This window comes from Enoplosus armatus, chromosome 7 (genome assembly GCF_043641665.1).
Source record: "Enoplosus armatus isolate fEnoArm2 chromosome 7, fEnoArm2.hap1, whole genome shotgun sequence".
Taxonomy (NCBI): Eukaryota; Metazoa; Chordata; class Actinopteri; order Centrarchiformes; family Enoplosidae; genus Enoplosus; species Enoplosus armatus.
The window spans coordinates 6979375-7002852 of NC_092186.1; the positions used below are offsets into that span (position 1 = coordinate 6979375).

The following is a 23478-nucleotide window of genomic DNA, read 5'->3' on the forward strand; positions in this document are numbered from 1 at the left end:
TTTAGAGGTTCTAGCAGGTGGAATTTGTTACCTTCGGACCAAGCTAAGCTAGCTGTTTCCCCCTGTTTCAAGTTTGTGCTAAGCTAAGCTAACTGGCTGCTGGCTGTAGCCTCATATTTAACGGACAGATATGAGAAAAGTATTTGACTTATCATTTAACTCAAACTCAAGGCCTCAAAAGAAGAAACACAAATTAGGAAGTTATGTCCGTTAATAAATATCAGTTAACCCAGCGACTAAGGTTTAGGAACAACAGGCGAGACACCAGATTTACAAAATACCCCGTAGATTACCTGTGATTTATGAGACCAACTCACTTCATCATTCTGTTTAAGAGGCATCTGAGGTTAACATATGGGGCAAACAGCCCAGAGACACTATTATTTAGGGGTATAAACACTGTTGATGCTGGTGGTCAGTATTTAGTATGAGTGGCTGCTTTATTTGGGGTTCTATGTTTCACTTGTGAACACTCAAGTTTAAAGTTGTCAGGTAAATGTTATTAATGGTAGAGTTTGAAGAACTGCTTTGCCTATACACACATGTTATCATACCACTTACTACATGTTGCTTAAATGAGATTCAACTATTTTTGGATTTTGGACTATTGATTAATCATTAATGAAAATAGCTGCTAGTTGTAACCCAACATAAATGGATGCATCTCATAATTTGAAATATTCAGCAGAAAATATAGAATTTTTGTTAACGATTTTGATAAAGGCCTGCCCTTTGTTTTATAGTGTTGAAACTGCTCTTCGACTGTGTTTGAGTGGACATTTTATGTCTGTTTTTAAAGTTTTGGGAAATCAGCATTCTCTCATAAGAAACAATATAATTAGCATCATTAGCTTCCGTTCCTTATTCACGTTATTGTTGTGTAAAACCGGCCCAGTACGCAGACAAAGATCCAGACCAGCTCGGAGACGAGATAAACAGGTGCTATTTGGAACAGCCGGGATGTAATGCACTCAAAGAAGCAGTCCCACTTGAGAGGAACAAAGCTCAGCATTGTAGCTATTTACACGCTCACATTCTTCACCCCTGTCACTTCTCCCATGACAGGTTGTGGTGGCTGAGAAGGGAAACACATTCACTGTCCTTCTCTGTGCTCCTCACATGCCGCAATCTCCCCCCACACAGATGCTTTTTGTACGAAACAAAGGACGCCCTCACAAACATACCGAACACTGGTCTGTTAGCAGCTTCAGATGAATGATACACATTTAAAAGAGAGGACTCTTGTTTCATCTATAAGCTATTACAGTTGGGTTAGTGTTGCCTCATTTCAGCATCTAGATGTGTGGTGTGATAGCAAAAGAAGCGTCTTCTCAGTGCTCACTGGTGTGCATTGAAGACTAACTGGTCAGATCACATGATGACAGAGAGGGCTCAGTGTCACATGTTCAAAAGTGCAGACTGAATGTCGCATGAGGATTTTTTTTGTCCTCACATCCTGCATAAAGTTTCTCTCCTGTTTATGTAGAGGAAACAATCAGTAAAAACTGAATCACAGTATAACATGGAGAGAGTTCATTTCCTGACGCACTAGAGGATACATGTCTCCTGGAGAATAAACTCCAGCTCTGTAATGAGGATGAAATGCTCCTTGAGCACGGCTCCCGGGCCTGGAGGGAGCTCAGAGTCTCTCTGAACCCTCCCCTCTTGTCTACTCCCATATCTCCACTCTGTCTTATCTCTGAGGGACTGGACGCTCTGCCCGAAGGATGTGGAGAGAGCTGAGGGGTGGGGCGGTCTTGGGGTCAGGTCAGGGAGGTTTGACATGTGCAGGCAGGGAGGGGAGGGAGGGTCAGACGTGATCCTCGATGGGGAAAACCAGGCGCGTGCCTCGGCTCAGCAACTCCTGCTCGCGGGAGTCCAGCTCACGCTCCAGCGCCTCCTCTGAGGTGCTGCCGCTTCTTTTGCCATTTGCGCTCCAGCCCGACCCCCCGGCTGCATCCCCCCCACCGCCGGACGCCCCGTTGGCTGTGATGGCTGTGTCACCGAACATGAAGGTCAGGTCGCCGTCGTTGCGAATGAGGTCGGAGTCGTGGTCCCTCAGCTGCTCGTGGTTCTGAAAATCCACAGTGGAAGATGAGGGGAGGGGTGGAGAACACAGGGGTGACACACACACACAGATGTAGGACACACAGAGTGGGTACATGTGGTGTGAACAGGTGAACAGACTGACATCAACAGTGCAAAGGCTCATAAGGGACACTATGGATTTACAGAAGGGAAGGGGGGAGAGTTTCACTTAGTGGCCTGTGATGCAGCAACAAAGAACACAGGAAACCACAGGCTGCACAGTAACACGCACACCAGCCCTGCAGTGAACTACTACAGAATATGTACTGACAGTTGTGAAATGGGCTTCAATTGTTACAGAGGTTAGACACCCAATTTAAAAACAAACACTGCATTCAGGGTAAGTAATGGATAGCTCTAAAACTGTAGTATGAGGTTCTCACAGTTTCCATTGACTGGCTGACAATCAATAGTCTGCCTATGTCCCCGGGTACAACAGGATGAGTTAATGCTGGGTCAACAAGGATTATTCAGATGAAGGGATCAAAATAAAAAAAAGAAATTACATAACCCCTTCTCTCCAACAATTATCTGGGAGGGGAAATAGGAAAAAAAGTCCATAAATCCATCAGGAATTTTATGTAGTTATAGAGGGAATGCCTACTTTCTCATTAAAATAGTGACACAACTGTTATATTTTTTTTAGATGAACAGAAATAAATTAATATCAAGAAGTCAAGCAAAGACATGGAGGGAACCCGAATTAAAGCCAAAGACACAGACCTCCATTGTTGTTCAAAAACTATTAAAAACACATCAGTGAGCCACAGCATTACACTGGGTGACATGTTCCCTCATTACCACAAATCTGGGCACTGTAGTTTATCTTGAGTTCATCTCACTTACTTACTCACTTACTAGAGCACCAAATATTTATTAATCCGCGGCTGAAAATAGTCCCCAACAACTGCACTATTTACTCTTGTTTGAGTAACGTTTCCTTAAAACTGCAGTGCCCAGCTGTTTAAGGCAATTGTTTAGTATTTTTAGAAAATTGAACTGTATACATGTGAGCCGTTTTTAAAGATGTACGTCTTCAGTGGGAACCAGTGGGCTTGGAGCTGTGTTGGAAAGTATTGAGAGACTGACTAATGCATTGTTGGTTTTGTCTTTCCATGGGATTTGTTGACATTAAGAAAAACAGAGAGAATATTGCCGGCCTTATCCTTCAAAAATAATCAGAATCTGGCTCCTTTAGGCAGTCGTTTCAAAGCGTCTGGGCCTTTTATTTATAGTACACAATTAAACAGTTAATTGTTTAATGTGTCGTGTCAAAGCTATCTAGCCTGAAAAGTGTATTCTACATCCATATTTCAAATTGAGGTCAATGGGAACCCAAATTCTCCTGTTTGTAGAGCACTCTACTCCCTCCCCATTTCATAATATCCATAACCAAAGTGGAAACAGGCAAGGAGCTTTATTTAATCCCGTCTCTCCCCACTTGGCAACACAGAGGTCTGGACGGTCCTGATTATATGCACAACCACCTAAATTCATGGCTCGTCTGGCGAGCAGCCTTGCATTGGCAAACCAACAGCAACAAACCACATTTATGGATGCAGAGCTTAAGACAGAACTAAACTTTCAGAGAATTAAATTAAAATGACAGACAATCTATGTCTACTTTGCAGTAATGAAATGCAATTTAGATTCTGTGTGGCAGGCTCTTTGGGTTACTGAGAAAGGAGAGTATAATAGGCCAAAAGCCTCCACATGAAAGTATTTCACATGAAATGAAAAGGAGAACTTGCCAGAGTGGATCCAAGTGTGACCGCCCCGTCAATGGGTGTTTCTGTGTTTAAAATATTTGGGCGCAGTGTCTTTCAGAACAGTGATCATCATTGAGGTGGTGCTGAAAAGGGTCTTTTGTGCCCCTTGAATGCAAAAAGGCTTCTTGACTGTCCATTTTCTCTCTCACCGAAGGCCTCGGTGCTTTGTGTGTTTACTGGCAGGCACTGAGAATACTTTGACAATATTACAATTCCCCCGAGAGAAAAAACCTTCAGTATTCACAGAGAGCCTTCCCGAGGCACCGGGCTCAGGTCCGCACATAGAAAAGGAAGGGAAAACTACCATCTTTCAGGGATTCACATGATGCTTTGGTTATAGCTAATTTGAAAAAGATCTCAAAACAAGCTTTTTTACTTTAGCAGCACCAAAACATATTTTCCACAGTATTTTGTAGAAATATGTCTCATACTCTTAAAGAAGAATAAATGATAATAATAAATTAGACCTTAACCACAACAAAGTTTTTGCCAGCTGAAAATATTAGCTGGTAAACCGCTAACTGACCGCTAGCTAACGGTCCAGTGTGTTTTTACATGATGGGTCGGGTTAGCTCGTCACCCCAAAATCAGATTTGATTGGATGCATTTAAGTAACTGCCCCGAGTTCACGAGATGAGTCATCAAAAATATTTTTGAGAGGGATTTTGAAACAAGAAATACTCCAAAAAATATTAAATACTTTTTCACTTTCTTGCTGAGAGTTAGATGAGAAGATTGATACCACTCTCATGTCTGTCCGCTAAATATGAGGCTACCGCCAGCAGTCGTTAGCTTAGCTTAGCATCTAGACTGAAAAGAGAGGAATACAGCTAGCTTAGTTCTGTCCAAAGGTAACAAAATCCACCAACACTTATGTTTCTGTATGAATTTAACAAACATGATATAACGGCTTAATTAGTGATTTGTAATTAGAGCTTTAGAGGTACTGGTAGGCGTATTTTCTTAACACTGGACAGAACCAGGCTAGCTGTTTCTCCGTTTCAGACATGAGAGAAGTGTATTTCCAAAATGTCTGACTATCTGACTGGACAACATGCAGAGAAGGATTTTCTGTGCGTGGACGTGCATTTTTTTCACAGACCACTGGTCATGTAGAGGTGTCACAGTGTATTTGCTGTGTGCGTACAGTTTGTTAGCCCGTGTGGACACTCACCTCGTACGCCTGGGGGCTGGTCAGACAGCTCGCAAGCGGCCCACAGTAGGCGGGCAGAGTGGAGGTGAGAGGTGGGCCGCTGTGTGTCAGAATGGGCTTTAGGTAACTGGGCAGTTATTAAGGAAAATGACACAAAGACCTCAACAATTATTATCAGTGAGCAAAGGCAAGTTGAATGGAGTATAGTTAATATAGTTAATATCCCATGGCACCCTTCGTAAAGGATTTATAAGCTGTAATGAATGCCTTTATTAAAGGTTAATAAATAATTTATGTTTTATAGATCAGCCATAAGCCATTAGGAACAACAACTTTTGGGTTGCCAGGTTGTGAAAAATTCTCCACAACCTGGCAACCCAAAACCCAGCCCAAAATTCCAGCGTGAGACTGGCTCACAGCACAGACTTGCTTTGCCTTTTTAGCTAGCTTGGCATGACACTTGACACTTGCTTTTATTTAAGTTTATAAATGGATGTTGGCCCAGATGTCCTGCTGCCTTTTTCCAGAGGGTAAGTGGTCGAACAGTCCATTTTTAATTTAGGGAATTAATTATTATTGAATTAATTATTAACCAATAATAAAGCCATTGGTTACAGCTTTTAGATCTTTTATATACAAAGTGGTAAATATCTGATGAAATCTAGTTTTCAGAAGCTGGTATAATTCTGGTATAAAACTGTTTAAACAAGCCGTCTACTTTGATAAAAACAGACCTTGTGGTCAGTCATTTCCTACAAGAAGTTCTCTTCCTGTAGTAACCCGCCATGAAAACATTTCAAATGGTGATTTATGGCTTAATAATATTGAGGATGGTCTGCCAGCAGGATATATTTGGAGTTGAAATCTGTATGGGATTCTGCAAGCAGCTGACGGCAGAGTAATTTTGTGATGCTTGGCAGGAGTGCAGCAGAGAGTGAACCAGCGGGCTCCTCTGCCTCTCTTTTTGTAATTAGTCAGGCTGTAATGCACTCGTGGAAAACCCAGTGCCCTGTTCAACTGGTCAGGTCACCGCTTCCCATGAGGAGAAAGGCAGTCTGCTCCCTGTCAGAACATACACGTTAAGACTAGAAATCAAACGCAGTCGTCGAACTCAGCGGTCCACTGCACGGGCCGATGCCCTGAAATAAAGTAACTAAACTCCCTGCACCAAAGCCCTGCTGTTTACCTCAGCCTCGGCAGAGCTGGGACATAAGAGAAATCCACCCTGCTCGCTTCAGCTGCGTCTAGCACGTGTCACCAGGGAGAAAGTCTCCACTGTAAAACACAGCTGCTCCGCTCAAAAGCAGCAACACAATCAGCCACCCGGGGAGGCAGTTGTTCAGCAGAGAGGGAAGGAGGGAGGAAATGGGAGAATAAGCTGATAAACACATTTACTTAAGTCGTTGTTTTTGCAGCCAGCCTGAGCAGGGACAGCAAACATTTTATGGATTTGCATGCGTTATTCTGATCCCTTATTCCAGGATGATCCAATAAAGGCACCCATGGTGATTGCGACTTTGGAGGCTTATACAGTGTACAAAGGGAAAACAGGCCCTGGACAATCATCCAGATTGGATATGAGACCTGGTATTCGTTCAAGCAATGAATTACCTTGTGGCCTAAAAAGCAAATGAAACACACATTTTCTTTGGTTCTGTAAAGCCGAGCACAGAAAGGATACTTGTGATCGAAGGTGTACCACAATCTGAAGAGCCACGCACTCTCCTGTTTGGTTTTACTTTGTCCTTCAGCCTGGGCGCCATCCTGCAGAAACACATGGAAAAATCTACATGTTCTCCTATTCAAGATTTGCTGCGTAAAAAGATCCACCATTGTTATGCAGTTAGGTGTTAAGTGAATGCACTTCAACTAAAAGCGAATTTGGTTGGCTGTAAAATTATTGAAAAGTGAGCATATTGCACACCACAGCTAATGGTGGTCTTCTGCTTCCGCTGTCTTGTTCAGTTCAGTAAATCCAGCTCCATTTCTCTTGACACACTGAACTATTTGCGTGTCTTCAAACTTGCTGACTGCGCTCCGCACCAATATAAAATTGCAGAAGCAGAACCGTTTCAGCGGCGAGAGCAGCACCACCAACTTAAAGCAATAATAAATGAGTTCTGAGCGAGATCCTCACCCCCTGTAAGACCTGGAAGCTGTCTCCACAGGGCTGCAGGTCTTGGTCTGGGTCCACGCCAACCCTGAAACACAGGAAGAAAGAATGAAGAAAATATTAACAACTCATGAAAATGTAACGAAATTACCACAAACACTGCTACAGATGTTGCTCTTATCTAGTTAGATGCCAGTCTGCAGTATTTGTCAGCCCTTTACCCTGTATGTCTGTGATTCCCCTACTTGTGGCCTCTGCTCTTCTTTCTCGGTGCAGTTTGTATTTGACATGATTTTGCAGACTGTTCACTTTGACACAGAAATAATCTTATAATAATAATATAATCTTAAAGTTATCTTTATTGTGGCTACTGCACCTGCAGAATGCAGATGTGTCCTGTTTGTGACTCTGCTAAATCAGTCAGACCTTTGAAAGCCCACACATCAAAGTGCTGATTGCTAAACCCTTTTAGTGGCTGAGAAATGCTGCAAAATAGCACTCAACCCGACACAGACACAGAAAAACAGTGTGAAGCTGAGAGACATTACACAGTTTGTATAATTCAATGTGAAGAAGATGAGATTTGGGATAGCTAATATCTTTCACCCACAGGGAAAATCACCGCCAAGTCACCCCTGACCCCCGTGACAGAGAGATATTTCAGCATGCAAGAACCACAAAAACGGTCATGTGATTGAAATAGTTATGTGTGACCGTGCTAAACATCAAACACATGCTGCATTTTAATAATTTACTCTTACACCAAAGCCAGATTTAACTAATAAACTACACACTAAAGATCCCTGGGTCAATATATTATACTGGTGTTAGTGTTATTTTTACTGTAAAACTGTCACAAATTTTATGTTAGTTCTACAAAATGTTGTGACATTAAAAACTGCAAAGTATACACATATTATTAACATGTAAGTTTAAAAAGAGCTAGTAAAAGAATTGTAAAAAAATATATATATATATAAATATATATATATATATATATATATATATATTTTTTTTTTTTTACAATTGGCCAGCTGCAGCCACTTCGTAGCTGTTTCCCCCTGTTTCCATTCTTCGTGCTAAGCTAACCAGCAGCTGACATTAGCTTAATTTGTACCATACAGACGTGAGAGTGGTATCAATCTTCTCATCCCACTCTCTGCAAGAAAGCAAATCAGATTTGGATTTCCCAAAATGTCAAACAATCCCTTTGAAGTTACTGCAGCACATTATCTTCAGTCCTCGTGGCTGGACATAACCGACTTCCCCCTGGTGTCTCTTACCGACAGAGGAGGATTAAACTGAATACAAGCAGATTTTAAAAGGGTCACTTTTAATTCACATAAGCTCTGGAGCAGTTGAGTCTAATCCTTGTGGACAGAGGCCAAGGCACTGATGTGTAGTCTATCATGGTTACATCTGAAACCACAACTGACACTGCACAGTAGGAGGTGAAACTAATGTGTATGGCTATCTTTAGACTTTTCCATGGCAGTCATATGAGGAAATACCCCCTCTGAGAGAACGAGCAACAGCATTTTTATTTCTGATTTCCACCGTAGCAGCTTGAGAAGGAGCAGACCAAGGGTATCAGACTGCTTTCTAGGACACACACACACACACTCGTACAAACACACACACAGAGGATCTTCAGGGGGTGGAGGTTGCATGGAGGTCGAAGAACCGGCAAAAACAACGAGGTGCAAAGCCTGCCGGTGCTGCGTCAGGAAGGATCTGTGAGGATTGGACCAGAGATTAAGACACAACTGCTGGGGGGCCCCAGAAGAGAGAGGCACAGCCCAGCACACGTTTCCTCTGATAAGAAACAGTATAGACCCGGCACACATTCTTATGTAAGAGCGCTCTACTGACTTCAACTCACCCACTAACCTGTAATCCTAATCCTGAAAACACCCAACCCCCACCCTTCTCTCTCTTCTCTCCTTAAACCCTTAAAATATCCCTCACAAGCAATTTTGTTTTTTCTGTCCTCTGGGGAAGACATGCAATCCTGGACAGGGTAATAAATGGAGGAACCCTCATGACAGAGCTCTCAGTTTCTTTCTTACCTTCGTCTTTTGCACATACTTTCCAGATCAGTTCACGCATGTCTGTGGAGCTGCTTCCAGGGAACACAGTGTGTGATTTGTTCTTTGCATTGACGTGTGAACACTTGGTGGACAGTCCACAGAGATACAACAAAGAAGCAGACTCAGGTTCTCACATCACCCAGAGAAAGCCTGGAATAAGGCACTCGATCATGCTACAGCAACTCATCCAGGAGCTGCACCTCCACCAGAGCTGGGCTGGGGTTTCAAACCCGCTTTTCCTAAAATATTGCTTCTCAAGAATCAAATCCATCTTATTTTATTCTGACACCAACCATCCAACGTCTCTGTTCTCAAAAGTCTCAACTTTTCCCGTGGCCCCTTTATAAGTACCCGATGCTCCCCTTCAGCAGAAAAACAGAAGTAAACAGTGAAAAGAACATTTCCCGTCTGAAGCAACCGCACACATTCCCAACACCAGTTACCAAAAAAAACCCAACACATTTGTACAAATACAGCACCTGATGTACTCCCATATTCCATGTTGACGTCGCTCTTTGCTGTTCCCATAGCTGTCACGTCATAAACATATACACTCATTATCGAGCACATTCAAGTTCAAGTATTAGGTGGTATATTTAGTTATTAATGTTTTTGTGGGGCTTAAATAAAAAAAAAATAGCCCTCTCATGTGTTAGATACTCATATGAGGAACTGAAACAGTCACTGTGCACAAACACAAATCTCTGAACTCTCACATTTGATCTTAACATTACATACAGAAGGAGATTATATGTTATTTTTCAAGAATCAAAGTTGTTGTTTTTTTTGCGTCAAAAATTACGACATTTCGATATTTTCACACATTAGATAAAAGCATCTCATCCACATCATTTTGAGGACGTTTTAGTTTAAAGGAGGACTAGACATAAATGAGAGATTAAGCAGAAAACAGTGACCACTCACTGTTTCAAAAACTGTAATTGGCAACAATCTCAGCCAAATATGATCCTCTGTTTTGGGAACATGCACTAATCCTCGGACTTGGCACAGATGTTCAGCAGATGTTCCGGCCTACACATATATATTTTCTTAAAAACACTGGATGAAATAACTAGAACTCTTCAACTGACATTTCAACTGCTTTCAGTGTCAATAACAGTTCCACTGCTTTCATCTCTTATTGTTTATGGGAGTTAATATGCTATCAGTTAATCATACTTCAGCTAACACTTCCACTTCCACTTCAACTGAACTATCAAGTCCTTTAAGCTCTTTCACTTACACTTAAATTGAAACTTCAACTTCATTCAGTGCTTACATTTTAACTGCCATGCCAGCTTCTTTCACTCATATATATTTTGTGAGCCACTTCAACTTCTTTTAGTATTTAAGCTATTTCAAATGTTTGCTCATTTTCAGCTGCAAGCACACATCCACATATATAATAATGGTCTACTAAAATCCAAACTAAGCCACTAAAGCCACTAATTTTTTCCTCAAAATGCTCATTATATCAAAAAACTTTAATTAAACTCAGCAAACGTAACTATAGACCAAAACGTTTCCGCATTGGAGTTGACAGCTCTTCCCCGACCCAGCGTGAGCACACAGGAATCTCTTTCTCTCTTGATGGCTGCACTGCCGGGGCTCGGTGATAAGCTGCACGCCTGCCTGCTTACAAACCATCCATTGAAACCCATTAACGGCAACCAGCAGCGTCTCCTCTCCCACCAGACGTCTGCTATCCCAGCACCAGTCCCCCATCACATCCTGCTCATCAACCTCACTGCCTCATCAGAAATGCTTCTTTTTGACTCCCCAGCTGGAGGAGTGTGTCATAAAAATAGCAAATTTAATCTTCAGTATCAAATACAGAACAAAATATTTTTTTAATGCCCTAATGTGCTGACTGACTACTCCTTCGAAAGTGTCCCCCATAAAGAGTAAAAACGTGTAAATGTATGCACATACACAGAGAATGATACCAGCATCACTGAGCACGGCTGATATCCGCCTGCCATGCGCCACATGTCGCGGTTACCATGACGATGAGTTCATGGAGGAGATTTTGGCAACGCTCTAAACCTCAAAACACAAACCACAATAGTTCCTGCTCGGTCCGAGGAGGCATTACTCATATTAAACAGGGCCCCCGTTCGCTCAGGCCGCCTCTGCTGCCGTCACACACATCACTAGCCCATAATCCGCTTTGTCATGACAAATAAAGGCTCCCAGTGAATCATGGTCAGGCAAAAATACTGTAAGTGAGGCTGACAGACAGATAGCCATGCAAGCAAAGCGCTAAAGCACCACCAGTCCTACCACTGACAGCAGCTATTTCAACTGTAGATTCAGCATCACCTCTGGCTCAGGAATGATCTTGATTCTAACAGTTAGCGTTCAATCTGAGAGTTAAGAATGTACAGTACTTTCTACAGTGGAAAATGACAGGATTTCTGCAAAGATGCAAAAAAAGGTCCCTGGATGGAAGAACATGGGAGACAGAAAGTAAGCAGCAGTGGAGAACTCTGGCCCCATCTCCTGGACAAATCCACCAGGCAGCACAAGACAAATGTGATAATGTCAGCCGGAGAGGAATTACATGTCGCAGGAGACAATAGCGATGCTCAGTTAAAACTGGCACAAACACAGCGCAAACATATAAGTGCCCTACAAAGACAGAGAGCAGTAACCACAGAAGCAGTGAAGTGAGAATCAATTCATTTTTGTCTCTTTAGGCTGATTATTTTATTATATTTTATCCAAAAAAAAAGGTCATAGGTCATATGATAGCTATAAATGCAGATACTGCAATGCACCTTTGGCTAATTTTCACAGAATGCGACATCTATCATCTATCCAGGTTAACTCATTTGTTTAAAAAAAATAAACTTTCCAAAACAAAAAGCATTAACTCAAAAGTTGAGGTGTTGATTACTGCTACTCCGCTAAGCTAGTTAACATTAGCTTTAGCATAAGATTAGCTGTTCTCTCTTATGATTGGATTTAGAGGCTTCCTCATTTTGTTATGTGGGACTAACTTAATTTGTAAACTGTCACTTCATTAGAATTTATATTTTACATTTACAGACAACAGCTAGGGAAATATTTATGAGTACATTTAGTTTTAGCTTTAGCTAAGGCTAGCCGTGCTTATCTCACAAGCTAGCTTTCACATATCTTGCTTTAGCTGTCTAGTTGTCAGTCTTTCTGTGGCAGTGTGTAGTAAATTAGAAATTATACATTTGGCATCATCACTTTCTGTATATTAAAAAGTCAGATTTTGACCAAACATGTAGTTTCTGCATCTCTTTGTTTACAATTCTGGGAAAGACACCTAGGCATGGCTTTAAATGAAGGTATGGTCACGTATATATGCCACAGAATACCCTTTTCATTTACAAGTAGCTAAAAACGTCTCTATTTAAAGATTTTTGGGTCCCTTTTCTTTAGTATTTGGAAAGGTTTTAGCTGTGAGGACTAGATTTATCCAAATGTAGAGGAGATGCTGAAAAGTAAGTACGATTTTCTTCTACGTCACCTGATGTGTAGCCAGGACAGCATGGGTGTCGTCCCACCGCCAAACACCCAGACAGTGAAGAAGACAATGAGCAGCGTGGTGGTGAACATCATCTGGCGGGCGTAGGTGGCTGTGTCCCGGATGGCCAAGGCGAACGCCATCGCCCCACGCAGACCTGAGTCGATGGACAGAATTTGTTTTATAAAATCGATTCATTGTTTAAGTAATTTTTCAAGCAGAATTGCCAAATATTCTGTGGCTCCAGCTTCTCAATTGTGAAGACTTAAGTAAGAAGAATATCTTAAGGTTTTAGACTGTTAGTCAGACAAATCAAGCAATGAAAATAATCGTTAGTTGCAACCGTAAAATCACATGTAGCCCGAAAAAAATCAAAGTGGCTTTTCCATACCCGCAAACATCATCATATGCTGGAAGTTTCCCTTGATCTTGTGCCTTCTGCCGAGGTTGAGAAGGAAGGAGAGCGGGTAAATGTTCAAAGCTCTTCCAATGAATATGGCAATCTGACAGGCAGGTTAAGAAGTCTTTGACTGAACAATTTAATGGTGGAGAGATTCAGGGTGCGGGGTGTCCTAACTAAAGTAATACATGAAAGTGAACCTCATAGTGAGAGCAGGAAGCTCTTTCTTAGAATCATCTGATTGTCTTTTTGCATGCGAATAGCACAACAATCCTCCACAAGGGAGGATAGCCATAACTATGACCCAATTCTACAGCTGTGGAAAAACAAATTTAATCCTACGAGAGAGGTAGTCCTAAATGGAAAACATGCTTGCTTGTTATTCCCCAAAAGGATACAAAAGCCCCTATGATGAAAATGGGGCTGAAGATGTGATTCTGGAAAGTGAACAGAGCCAAACCCATGTAGGAGAAGATGAAGTTTTCAGCCAAGAAGTGAAGGACCTCAAAGAGCTGCAGGGAAACATATAACATTCATCACGAATTCAATTTAGAAATGTGTGAATACACGGCAAGAATACAAATAAAACACAGTTAGTCAGTTTGTTCAGGTTCAGTAAGGGAGCTTCACAGAAAGTCTGCCACCCTGCACGGCTTAAAAAACAGTTATCTGAGCTATGCATCTCGTCTATTCCCTCAGAATCCAGAAAAAGCTTTGGGAGTTGTTTTCTCCTTTCTCTCCCAGGCCGCTTGGCTGCCATGATGATTACAGAGCTGACTGCATCTATGTGGCTCTGAGCGGGAGGCGCAGGACTACAGCAAACACGCCGACAGAGAGACACATGAAAAATTCAAGCCAACGCATTCAGAACAAGAAGAGGAATTTTCACCATTTCTGTTTTAACATGAGTGGAGTATTTTAGCCTCGCCATTGTAATATGCATGTGTAGCTTTCTTTGAAACTGAATAACAAGAGCCTGCCAGGATACTGATCCACAATGTGTCACGCTGCGTGTTGCCTCCGTGCTAATCTGCACCCTGTCCTCAAGACTGAACCCCCTCTGGGAACCTAAACAGTCGCGTCAGGAGGGATGTCCTCAGACAACCCCGATTAAGGTCACAGCAGGCTGATCATTGAGCCATCTGGCAACGGGGGCCAAGCACCCTGGTCATACTGTCAGGGGGTTCAAAACGTTCCAAAATAATCAGAATCAGAATTATTTTGGACCGTTTTGAACCCCCTGAAAACGGTCCAAAATAATTCTGATTCTGATTCTGATTCTGATTATTTTGGACCGTTTTGAACCCCCGTTCAAAAATATTTTTGAAAATAAGTGGAGCTGCGTGGTGCAGGACGTGGTTGGATGCTACCTGCTTGGTGCGTTTTGTGGACTCTTCGGAGAGGTTGTTGTAGGTGTAGTGAGCCTGCGTGATGCCACAGAACAGCACGGCCACGACGCCTGTAGGACAACACACACATGCAAACACAACATTTAGGAGGCTTAATGCAATGACTCAATCAGACAGAGTGCATCGCACAGGGCAGGCTGTATAATTTGGATGTGCAATCGACAATTCACCTATTTAGAAACATCAAAACCACAGATTAGCCCCTCAGTCCTCTTGCTGCTTTGCTACTGTGTATTATATCATCTGTTCATTTCATCTGCGGCACATCTGCTGTGTAATCTGTATCTAAGTCCCTGTCACATTTCATTTGTACAACAGACAGATCCAGTTCTCTGAGGATGGTTCACCAGCACTTAGTTTAAACAGCTCATAATTACATTATTCGGTATAATCAACAACGTGAGTGAGCTCATATTGAGATAAACCGCAGTTGTGATTGATTTTTAGATTTTATCTGGAAAAGCTTTTAAAAATATTGAATGACCAAAGGTTCTTTTGAAAGACCACATTGTCTTTTAAAAGGGCACTCATATTACTGGTCATGAGGAGAACAACCTGTATCATAAACAGACGTGGAGTTTAAAAGATGGGTGAATTTATCAGGCAGGGGAAGTCTAATGAGAGATACAATGGAGTTGCATTCTGGGAACTGTAGGATCCAGTGTCTTTGGAGCATGACCCAAACTAAGGACAGAAAGGAAGGATATCTCCGCCTCTCCTTCTTTTCTTAACCTCTGCCAATGTTATAGAAAGCAATACTAAATCACGGGAGTACCCCTTTAATGTTCTGACCAAAACATTCACTTTTTTCCACATTCTTTCCCATTTTGGATATGAAATAAATGTAATGTTTTTTGCAGTCTAGAAGTGCTACATGTCAATGACCCGTCTTGCTTTAGATTGAAGACTTTAAAGAATCGAAAGCCGAGTTGTTTTCGACTTAGCATTTGTAGACCTGGATGACTGAGAATCTTAAACTCAGACAGAGGTCTGACAGATGCTGATCATGAAGGCTTCTTCTGACCACAGCTGTCTAGTGCCTGCTTCCCAAATTTCAACTACTTCCCTGTAACCACCACTGTACCCTGATACAGCTCACCTGTGAACCCGCAGGCTTCGGCTAGCAGGAAGGTGCTCCAGGACATGAGGAAGAAGAGCGCCGTCTCCAGCAGCGGGAAACAGTGCAGCTTGGTGAACTTGGTGACGTGGGAGTCGAGTTAAAGACACAACACTGTTCTGGATCTTTACCAATCACAACTATAACTCACCTACCATCCAAGGACACAACCTGGAAATTAGATTCATATCTGTATTTTCACTTCAAAGTAGGTTTCAGTGAAAGGATATGAGAGCGGTGACGACTCCTGTGGCTGCACCCATCACAAAGGAGCCGCTGAAAATACCCAGGAAAACCCCCACTGATTTGAAGAAGGCTGCGGCATCAAACATGTGTGTGTTTGCTCCACTGGGCTGGTAGGCCACAATAGACCTGAAATACAAAAACACACAATGTGTGTAATCGAGGACATAGCTCATTTTGGAAAATAATCTCGATGTCCATGATTTGTTTATTTACATATCCACCAAAATGGAATTAAATAATTGGTCATAAAAACAAATCTATAGTAGTAGGTGGTTTGTCATCTTCCAGTAGAGGGAGGCAGAGTGCTGTCTGTCTGTCAAGAGGAGCAGCGACACAAAGCTGTGCTGCTCCGTCTCACACTTCAGTGTTGAATTTCAACATAAGGAGGGAAAGGGAGCTCAAAAGGCATGCATGGAAAGACCTTTATCTGGTATAGAGGGAGGGAAAGCGTTGAGTTTTGCACATGTCAGTTTGATGAGGCAGAGGTTTGACTTACGAGGAAAGCACAATGGCCACTGCGTCATTCATAACACTTTCTCCAAACAGCAGAGCGTAGAGGTCCCCATCTGCGTTGAGCTCGTTGAAGATGGCCAACACCGTGACTACACATAGAGACAAAGAGAGGAAAAAGACAGCATCTCATTTTACATACACAGCCATAAACTGCATCACATAACCCTGGCTGATGGTCAGCACGTGTAAGTGTGTCGCACCTGGGTCTGTGGCAGAGATAATGGCACCAAAGAAAAGGCAGTCAGTGTAGTAGAACTTGTCCGTTAGCTGTCCGACCACTTGCATCAGCTTGACCACGCCGTACATCAGGTTCCTGAAGATGGACGTACGTTACAGTATGTTCTGATCAAACAGCAGGTAACCCATGCTCACAACAGCAGCAGGATTTGATCATAAAGTTCCCGATTTCAAACTGACATTTCATAAACAGAAGGTGGACACTCACCCAATAACAAAACAGGAAATGGCAGTACCAAGAAACGCATAGGTTATGATGGAGCCCAGATTCCTGAAGAAGTGCCTCTGGAGAGGGAAAAGAAAACACACTTTATATACATGTTTCACAAAAGGTGTACAAAGTTAGCTTGGCTCCTCCGTTCTCAGAAACTGTGCATTTTCACGATAAACATATTTTATTTTCCTTTTACAGCACAAATGTCTTTTTCAACTGAGGCTTCAGGTCAGTAACGGCCAGCCGTGGGCGAGTAACTCCCTGTCAAACAGGACTGGAAACACAAACACAGATTCAGCTGTTGGACTGGTTGTAAAACAAACAAGCAGCACAACAGAAACACCTCTCCAGATCACCCCCCTTACTCTCTGTGTAGTCAGGGGTTTAAGGAACAGAAATGCTGATTGAGATTTCTCAAGGAAGTGTGCCTTTTCCTTCGTGACTGTCAGGAGGGAATTTTTTATGAAAGAAAAACATAAAAGAATCAAACAGAGAGGAAGAAAAAATACTGTGATGATTGTGTCCCGGACATACATGGCAGACTTTCACATCCGTTACAGTCCTGTGTGTTTTGCTACATTGATCTAAAGCAGATGATTAACTGAATCAACGAGTTTACGACCAAAGAGGCACATAAACACACAGTGTGTGTGCTGTCTGAAACTGTTAACATTGTGTTTCAAATGAAATCACCCACTGCAGCAGATGATTTCAAAAAGATAGTATTTTAAAAAAAGAAAAGGCTAACATGTCCTCCTGCTTCCTATTTCCTGAGGCCTGATGTTTGACTAAGCAAATTCCATCTTGAAAAACAAGTTCACTAGAATACATCCTTCTGCAGCAGCTATAAACTCTTGACACAAAGGCCTCTCGTACTTTTAGAAAATGAGAACTAGTAGCTGGCACAGACCATTGGTCGGACGAAACAAGCAAATTAATGTCACCTTGGGCTTTGAGAACAAAACATTTTCTGGATTTTTTTTGTATTTCATAGACTAATCGATTCATCTGTAATGACACTAATCATTAGCTGCAGTACACAAATGTATTAACAAGACTAAAGCTTTGTCCCAAATCCATACTGACTCTAAGGCCTTTAGTATAAGGTGTGTTCACTATGGAAAAGTGACAAAAGTATACTCAAACCAGTCAGTTTGCAGACTAAATACTGTAATTTTTTAAGTGTGCTGTTGAGGGACACTATTCCCCCACAATGCAATGCACAAAGGAAATGGAGGAGCTGCTCACAGCTGGAGGGGGAAACATTTGTGGCTGGTGATGAAACAGCTAGAAAGATCTTGGAAAAAGAATCTTAAGACAGAACTTTTGTTTTCTGTTTGTGAAGTTTAACTGGCAGCGACATTTCAAAGATTTGATGGCAGTTTGATGGACATCTGACGCTGCACTTATTGCATCACTTCCTGTTAGTTCCTGATTTTTATTTTTAAATGTTGACTCACTGCTACGCTGTACTCCTTTGAGCTAAATGCCAGCTTTAGCGCTGACAATGACAATGCAAACATGCTCTTGTTAAGTAGGTATAACGTTTACTACGTTCACCCGCTTTAGTTTAGCATGCTAGCACGCTAACCTTCGCTATTTAGCACAAAACAAAAAGTGCAGGCTGATGGGAATCTCATTACTTTGGTTGGCATCTGGTTATAAACACTAAGTAGTGGACAAATTCAAATGTGGACCTGGTGATGGCGCTAAATGAAAAGTCAGGGGGATCACCAAAGGCGGTATCCTCTGGGGACCATGAATGTCATGGCAACCCATCAAATAGTCTGAGACATTTCTGGACTACAGAGGTGAACCAACAGACCGAACCTGCCATCCCTGGAGCCATGCAGAATTAAAACCACTTCACTGTAACCCATGGTCAGGCCCTTATAAGATGCTATAAGAGGATATCTCCCCTCATTCATCTGACTTCTCCTTGATATCATCTATCACTGTATAATTGGATGAGGCTGAGGTGCGCCCTCACAAGAAGAACATGGATCAGATGTCACCAGCTGCTTAAACTCATTTCACTCTCCATTATCTCAAGGTCGGGGCACTGACGCACCTATGCTAGGGACCCACCACCTACAGTCATCTCATACTTACAAAGCACTACAAAGCACCACCTGCAGTACTTGAAATTGTCACACCGGTAAATATGGTGAAGGATTAATAATGAAAAGCGCAGAGCTACCCCTCCCAAAGGATTCCCCAAATAACACAAAACTGTTGCTCTACAACCATCAAAAGCAGAAACTACTAATATTGTCAGCGTCAGCCGTTTTTTTCTTTGCCAGCGTAAAGAGAGGAAACGAAAGACATCTGCTCTGGACTTCCCCTCAAAAGATCCACTTATGTTGAGAAAACACTGAACGCTCTAAATCTAGCCAATGAGGGTTTTTCTTAGCTAACCATCTGCACTATGAGACAGCAGTTAGTGGCAGCACATACGCACAACATCATGTTTCATACAAACATGAAACTGTCACAAATGCTGAATTATACATGTAACGCCTCACCTTCTTTAGACTGTACCCAGCATGGAAAATGATTGGAGGCAGCAATATGTTGAAGAATACTTCAGGGTCAAACGTCACCTGCAAAAGATAAGAAATTAGAAGAGCTCTCGGGGTCAATCTGGCAAATGCAGACCTGAAGAACCGATGCTTCTTTCTCACTGTTACCTTGCGCAGCATATCATTTTGCTCCACGTTGTGAATCTCTCTGGAGTTGATCTCCCCTTTGAGGGTGTACTCAAAGAACTTGCCGCTGACATTAAGCAGCAGGGTGCTGACAGGTCCTTCCTTCAGCGAGCAGCTTGGGGGTGTCTTGTTGTGGTAGCTGGTGGCGGGAATGCCATACCGCAGGATCACGCCGACCAGCAATCCTGAGGAAATCAGAGGAGAAAACCATGACAGTAAGACAAGAAAAATACTTTAGACATTTCTATATGGGTATGGCCTTTTTCAATTAATCCGCTAATGAATGTGGGGCAAAGAATCCACAATAAATAAATGCATCCAAAGTCAAACCCATCCAGTCATTTGCTCAGCGCTGGATCATTTTCCAGGTGCTTCTGCTTCACAAGCCCCCAGGATCGGGCAGCGACACACAGAGAGCAGCAGAGCAAAGGAAGAAAAATGGGGAGGGCAGAGCTAAAGCCAGAAAGAAAGGAACGAGGCCGGCAGTTAGGGACCATAAATCCTCTGATCAGGCAGCAGCTATCTGCAGGAGACATGGCAAAGCAAAGCTGCCAGCACTGCGCTTACACTCCCTCTATCAGAGGGCTAACCTGGTACATCACACTCTGGCTTTGGCCTAATAACACACACACAAACAAATAGAGAGAGTTTTGCAACAAGGTTGACTGAGGAATCATTGAGAATTGAACCGCCTCTCTCAATGTCTTGCAAAATATACTCAAATGACAGAAACTTCAGGTTCTTTCCAGCTTGTGGGGAGTTTCATGTCTTTGGAACAGGAAGTGTCAGTCCTGCAGCATATCATGTTCCTCCTTTAAACTGACGCCAAAAACTTTTATCTGACGGTATTCTTCATCATTGATTTGTTTTGATTAGCATGCCATAATAAACAACTGAATATACCAACTGAAAACACCAGAGTCTGCTCTTCACACAGAAAATCAATATTGTGACAAGGTTTCCGCTTGGCAGCACCTTTATACTGGTGATAGTCCAAAAAACACAAGTTTGCTCTAACACAAAGTAGCACATCGAACTGAATCCACCAAAATAATAACATTTGTAAAAGCATGGGGTTTTAACAACTCGACAGAGACTCTACGTGTTTGTTAATGCATATAACACATTCAGAACGTGCACATAAGCCCTACACCTGAAGTAAAATAAAAACTAGTAAATCTCAGCTGTAACATTACTGTCAGTTTGTGTTTTTGACCTCATTTTTTTGTGAAGCCGGAAAATGAAACTACAAACGCAGCTCAACTGGAGAAATGCCAAAGAACAGTTTACTTTTGAAGCATGAAAAAAAAAAGTAAAAAACAAATCAAAGTCTGTCTGTTTTATGTGACATCTCTGGTTAATAAGTGACATTTGTAGCTCTGACTGACTGGGATCATTCTGACACAAAATACAGATGTGGTCTGGTGGCCTGAGACTCTGTAGCTGAAATTGTTCAGTTCGGCGTCACCCTGCAGCACACACTGTGGCTGTGGTCACTGACTCTGGTCGTGTTATTTGATCACGTAGTCAGATGATGAACAGACACTCTTTGGTTTTTGTTAACTGAAGAGGCTCTGAAATTAATCTGCTGCCCCTCTGCTGCTGGGAAAGTGGATTGACCTTTGATTTTTAGGTTGTGTCGTCTATTCAGTGAATATTATGTGCTTACGTGGATGTCTCTGTAGGAACAAACACTGGCACAGAAACACAGCCAGACCCCAGCTGATGACAGCCCTTTCCCTTTCCACTAATGAATGCCATGAGCTCCGCTTTCATTACCTTTAATTTCCCGATTTTAAAGACCAAGGCAATCTCCCTTTTTTTAAGATGCATGATTCTGTTAGATATACAGTCGTCTTGTTTTGACTGCACTTTGATCAATCTCTTAATGTGGAGGGTGAGTACAAACACATGCAAAACACATTTTATATCTTTTTCTGTTATGTATCCCCTCTTTTCCTCATTGCCCTGTTCACGACTTTCAAAGCTTGAAAGATGGAGATAAAACATTATAGTACACATCAAGGTCACTGTCATCTAATTTGTTCCACCACAGACATTGTGAAAGTGCCTTCAGATGCGTCAGGGTGCTGATTCCCAGTCAGTCAGAGGTGAAGCTGCACATGCAGCAGCCTGGTGGAGAGTAAGACACGGCTGAGCAGCAGACAGCACCTTCTAGAAATTAGCACTGGCCCAGCCAATTAGGAGCAATGTGAGCTGGTGGAAATGCGGAGGCGCGTCAGACCTAAATCATCTCTGCATCTCCAGGTTTATCTCCTCATCGCCTCCGTGCGGCCGCTGCACAACCACCAGGGAGACTGAATCATGCAAAGCCTCCGGGAAGGTGGTGGTAGTTGTGACGGAGAGAGAGAGAGAGAGAGTGTGTGTATGTGTATGTGTATGTGTTTGTGTATTCAACATATAATCCCATAAACCTCACCGTAAATCATTGCCAGCCCGGTTTCGTGGAGGAAACGGACCCGCCTGTGCTTGAAGAGCCATATGGTGAGAATCGTTAAGGTCAGCAGTAAAATGAATGTCAGCAAATTAACGCTGTCCTGTCGGTGACTTTCCTCAGCCTCCTTCTCGGTGGCAAGTTCTTCCATTCCGTCGTCCTCCGCCCTCAGTCCCGACACCGCGCTCAGTAAGATCCAGACGGGCATCGTCGTGTCCAACGCGGCGAAGGCTCCGCTCCGCTTCGGCCGTCTGAGAGCCTCCATGGTGCTGCAGGATGCTGCTGTTGCTGTTGACAGCACAGCGCCTCTATGCCATGTCACTGCTGGAAGGTACGCACAGCTGAGCCGAGTGGGGGAAACGATCCAGTCTTCGCAGACCGTAGACCAGCGAGTTCAACCTTTTAAAGGTACACTGCGCGATGTGTAGAGAGAGAGAGCCGCTCCGGAGAGAAACTGCGCTGCCCTTGTGGAGGAGAGCAAAACACACTGTCGCCCGGGCAGCCACAGAGAGGCCTGAGTCCAAGCTACTGAGTCATTGTCCTGGGATTTTGATGAATTTGCAGTTCATTTCTTGATGCTTTTCAAAGCAGGAAAGTCGCAGGGGCTGTGCTTCAGCCTCTTGCAAGAAAAGTAGAAGCAAATATCCGCTTAGCATAATGAGAACTTGATAGTGATAGCAGTGGGGAGGGAGTTGGGATGGTACGGGGAGGGGGAGGGCACAGCTGGAGGAGAAGGGGGGGGGCAAGAGGGAAGCAAGCAATATCTTTTTGGGGGCCTATTTCTGCCCATCAATATTTTTAAATTGATAATGGATCAAGTGACAGTGTGTAATGTGAAAGATGCACTTAAGTGTCCTGCATTGTAGGGAATCTGGACTTCCACCCATGCTGCACCCATAAAAAAAAAAACATTCCACATACCACAACCATTGTTTTGGTTTTTATAGCTGCGTTTATCAGCCAAAGCACAAGGTATTTCCTTCAGGAGTTGGTGGAGGCCAAAACAGAGCTAAAAGAGAGTGAAATATAGGACTTACATTTATCTGGTAGATGACTTAAATTAATGCTAACGTCACTCCTTATCTGCTGAATGTGTAAATAGCTAACTGCTTGCTAACACTTTAGCCATAGCCACTCTGATGTTTACAGCTTGTTGCACTGCCCCCAAGAGGCCAAAAAAACAAACAATGAATGCAGTTTTTAGTTTATGTTGTACTCACATGGTGCATATCTTTGAATAAAGATGTATTTAATCAATGACTGACTGACTTTATGGGAAGTTGGAGGTGATAGGATGCATACACAAAGCACAGAAGGTGTGTGTGTGTGTGTGTGTGTGTGTGAGGGGGTGGTGAGAGTGTCAGGGGAAGGGGGGGGGGGGGGGGGGGCATTCAACAGCCCCTGGGGGCCCCTAACAGGTTAGTCCAGCCATGCCTTGAGCTATCACTTTCTATAACAGAAGTGTTG

The 23478-nt window shown here is 42.8% G+C and overlaps 1 protein-coding gene across 2 annotated transcripts; it reads right to left on the bottom strand.

The window, feature by feature from the left end:
• Positions 1-1810: 1810 nt before the first annotated feature.
• slc9a7 (solute carrier family 9 member 7) lies at positions 1811-22318 on the bottom strand. Of its 2 annotated transcripts, XM_070908452.1 has the most exons (17): positions 21997-22318; positions 19539-19741; positions 19374-19451; positions 16843-16919; positions 16598-16710; positions 16381-16486; positions 15869-16010; positions 15621-15726; positions 14483-14571; positions 13511-13624; positions 13104-13215; positions 12716-12869; positions 9693-9743; positions 7148-7211; positions 6692-6774; positions 5032-5137; positions 1811-2074 (listed from the first exon to the last, which is right to left on the bottom strand). In XM_070908452.1, the coding sequence occupies exons 1-17, from the start codon at positions 22274-22276 to the stop codon at positions 1811-1813; spliced, it is 2142 nt and encodes a 713-aa protein (XP_070764553.1). In that variant the 5' UTR covers positions 22277-22318. The 2 variants fall into 2 exon arrangements, with proteins under 2 accessions (XP_070764553.1, XP_070764554.1); XM_070908453.1 differs by lacking the exon at positions 9693-9743.
• Between the last annotated feature and the right edge of the window lie 1160 nt (positions 22319-23478).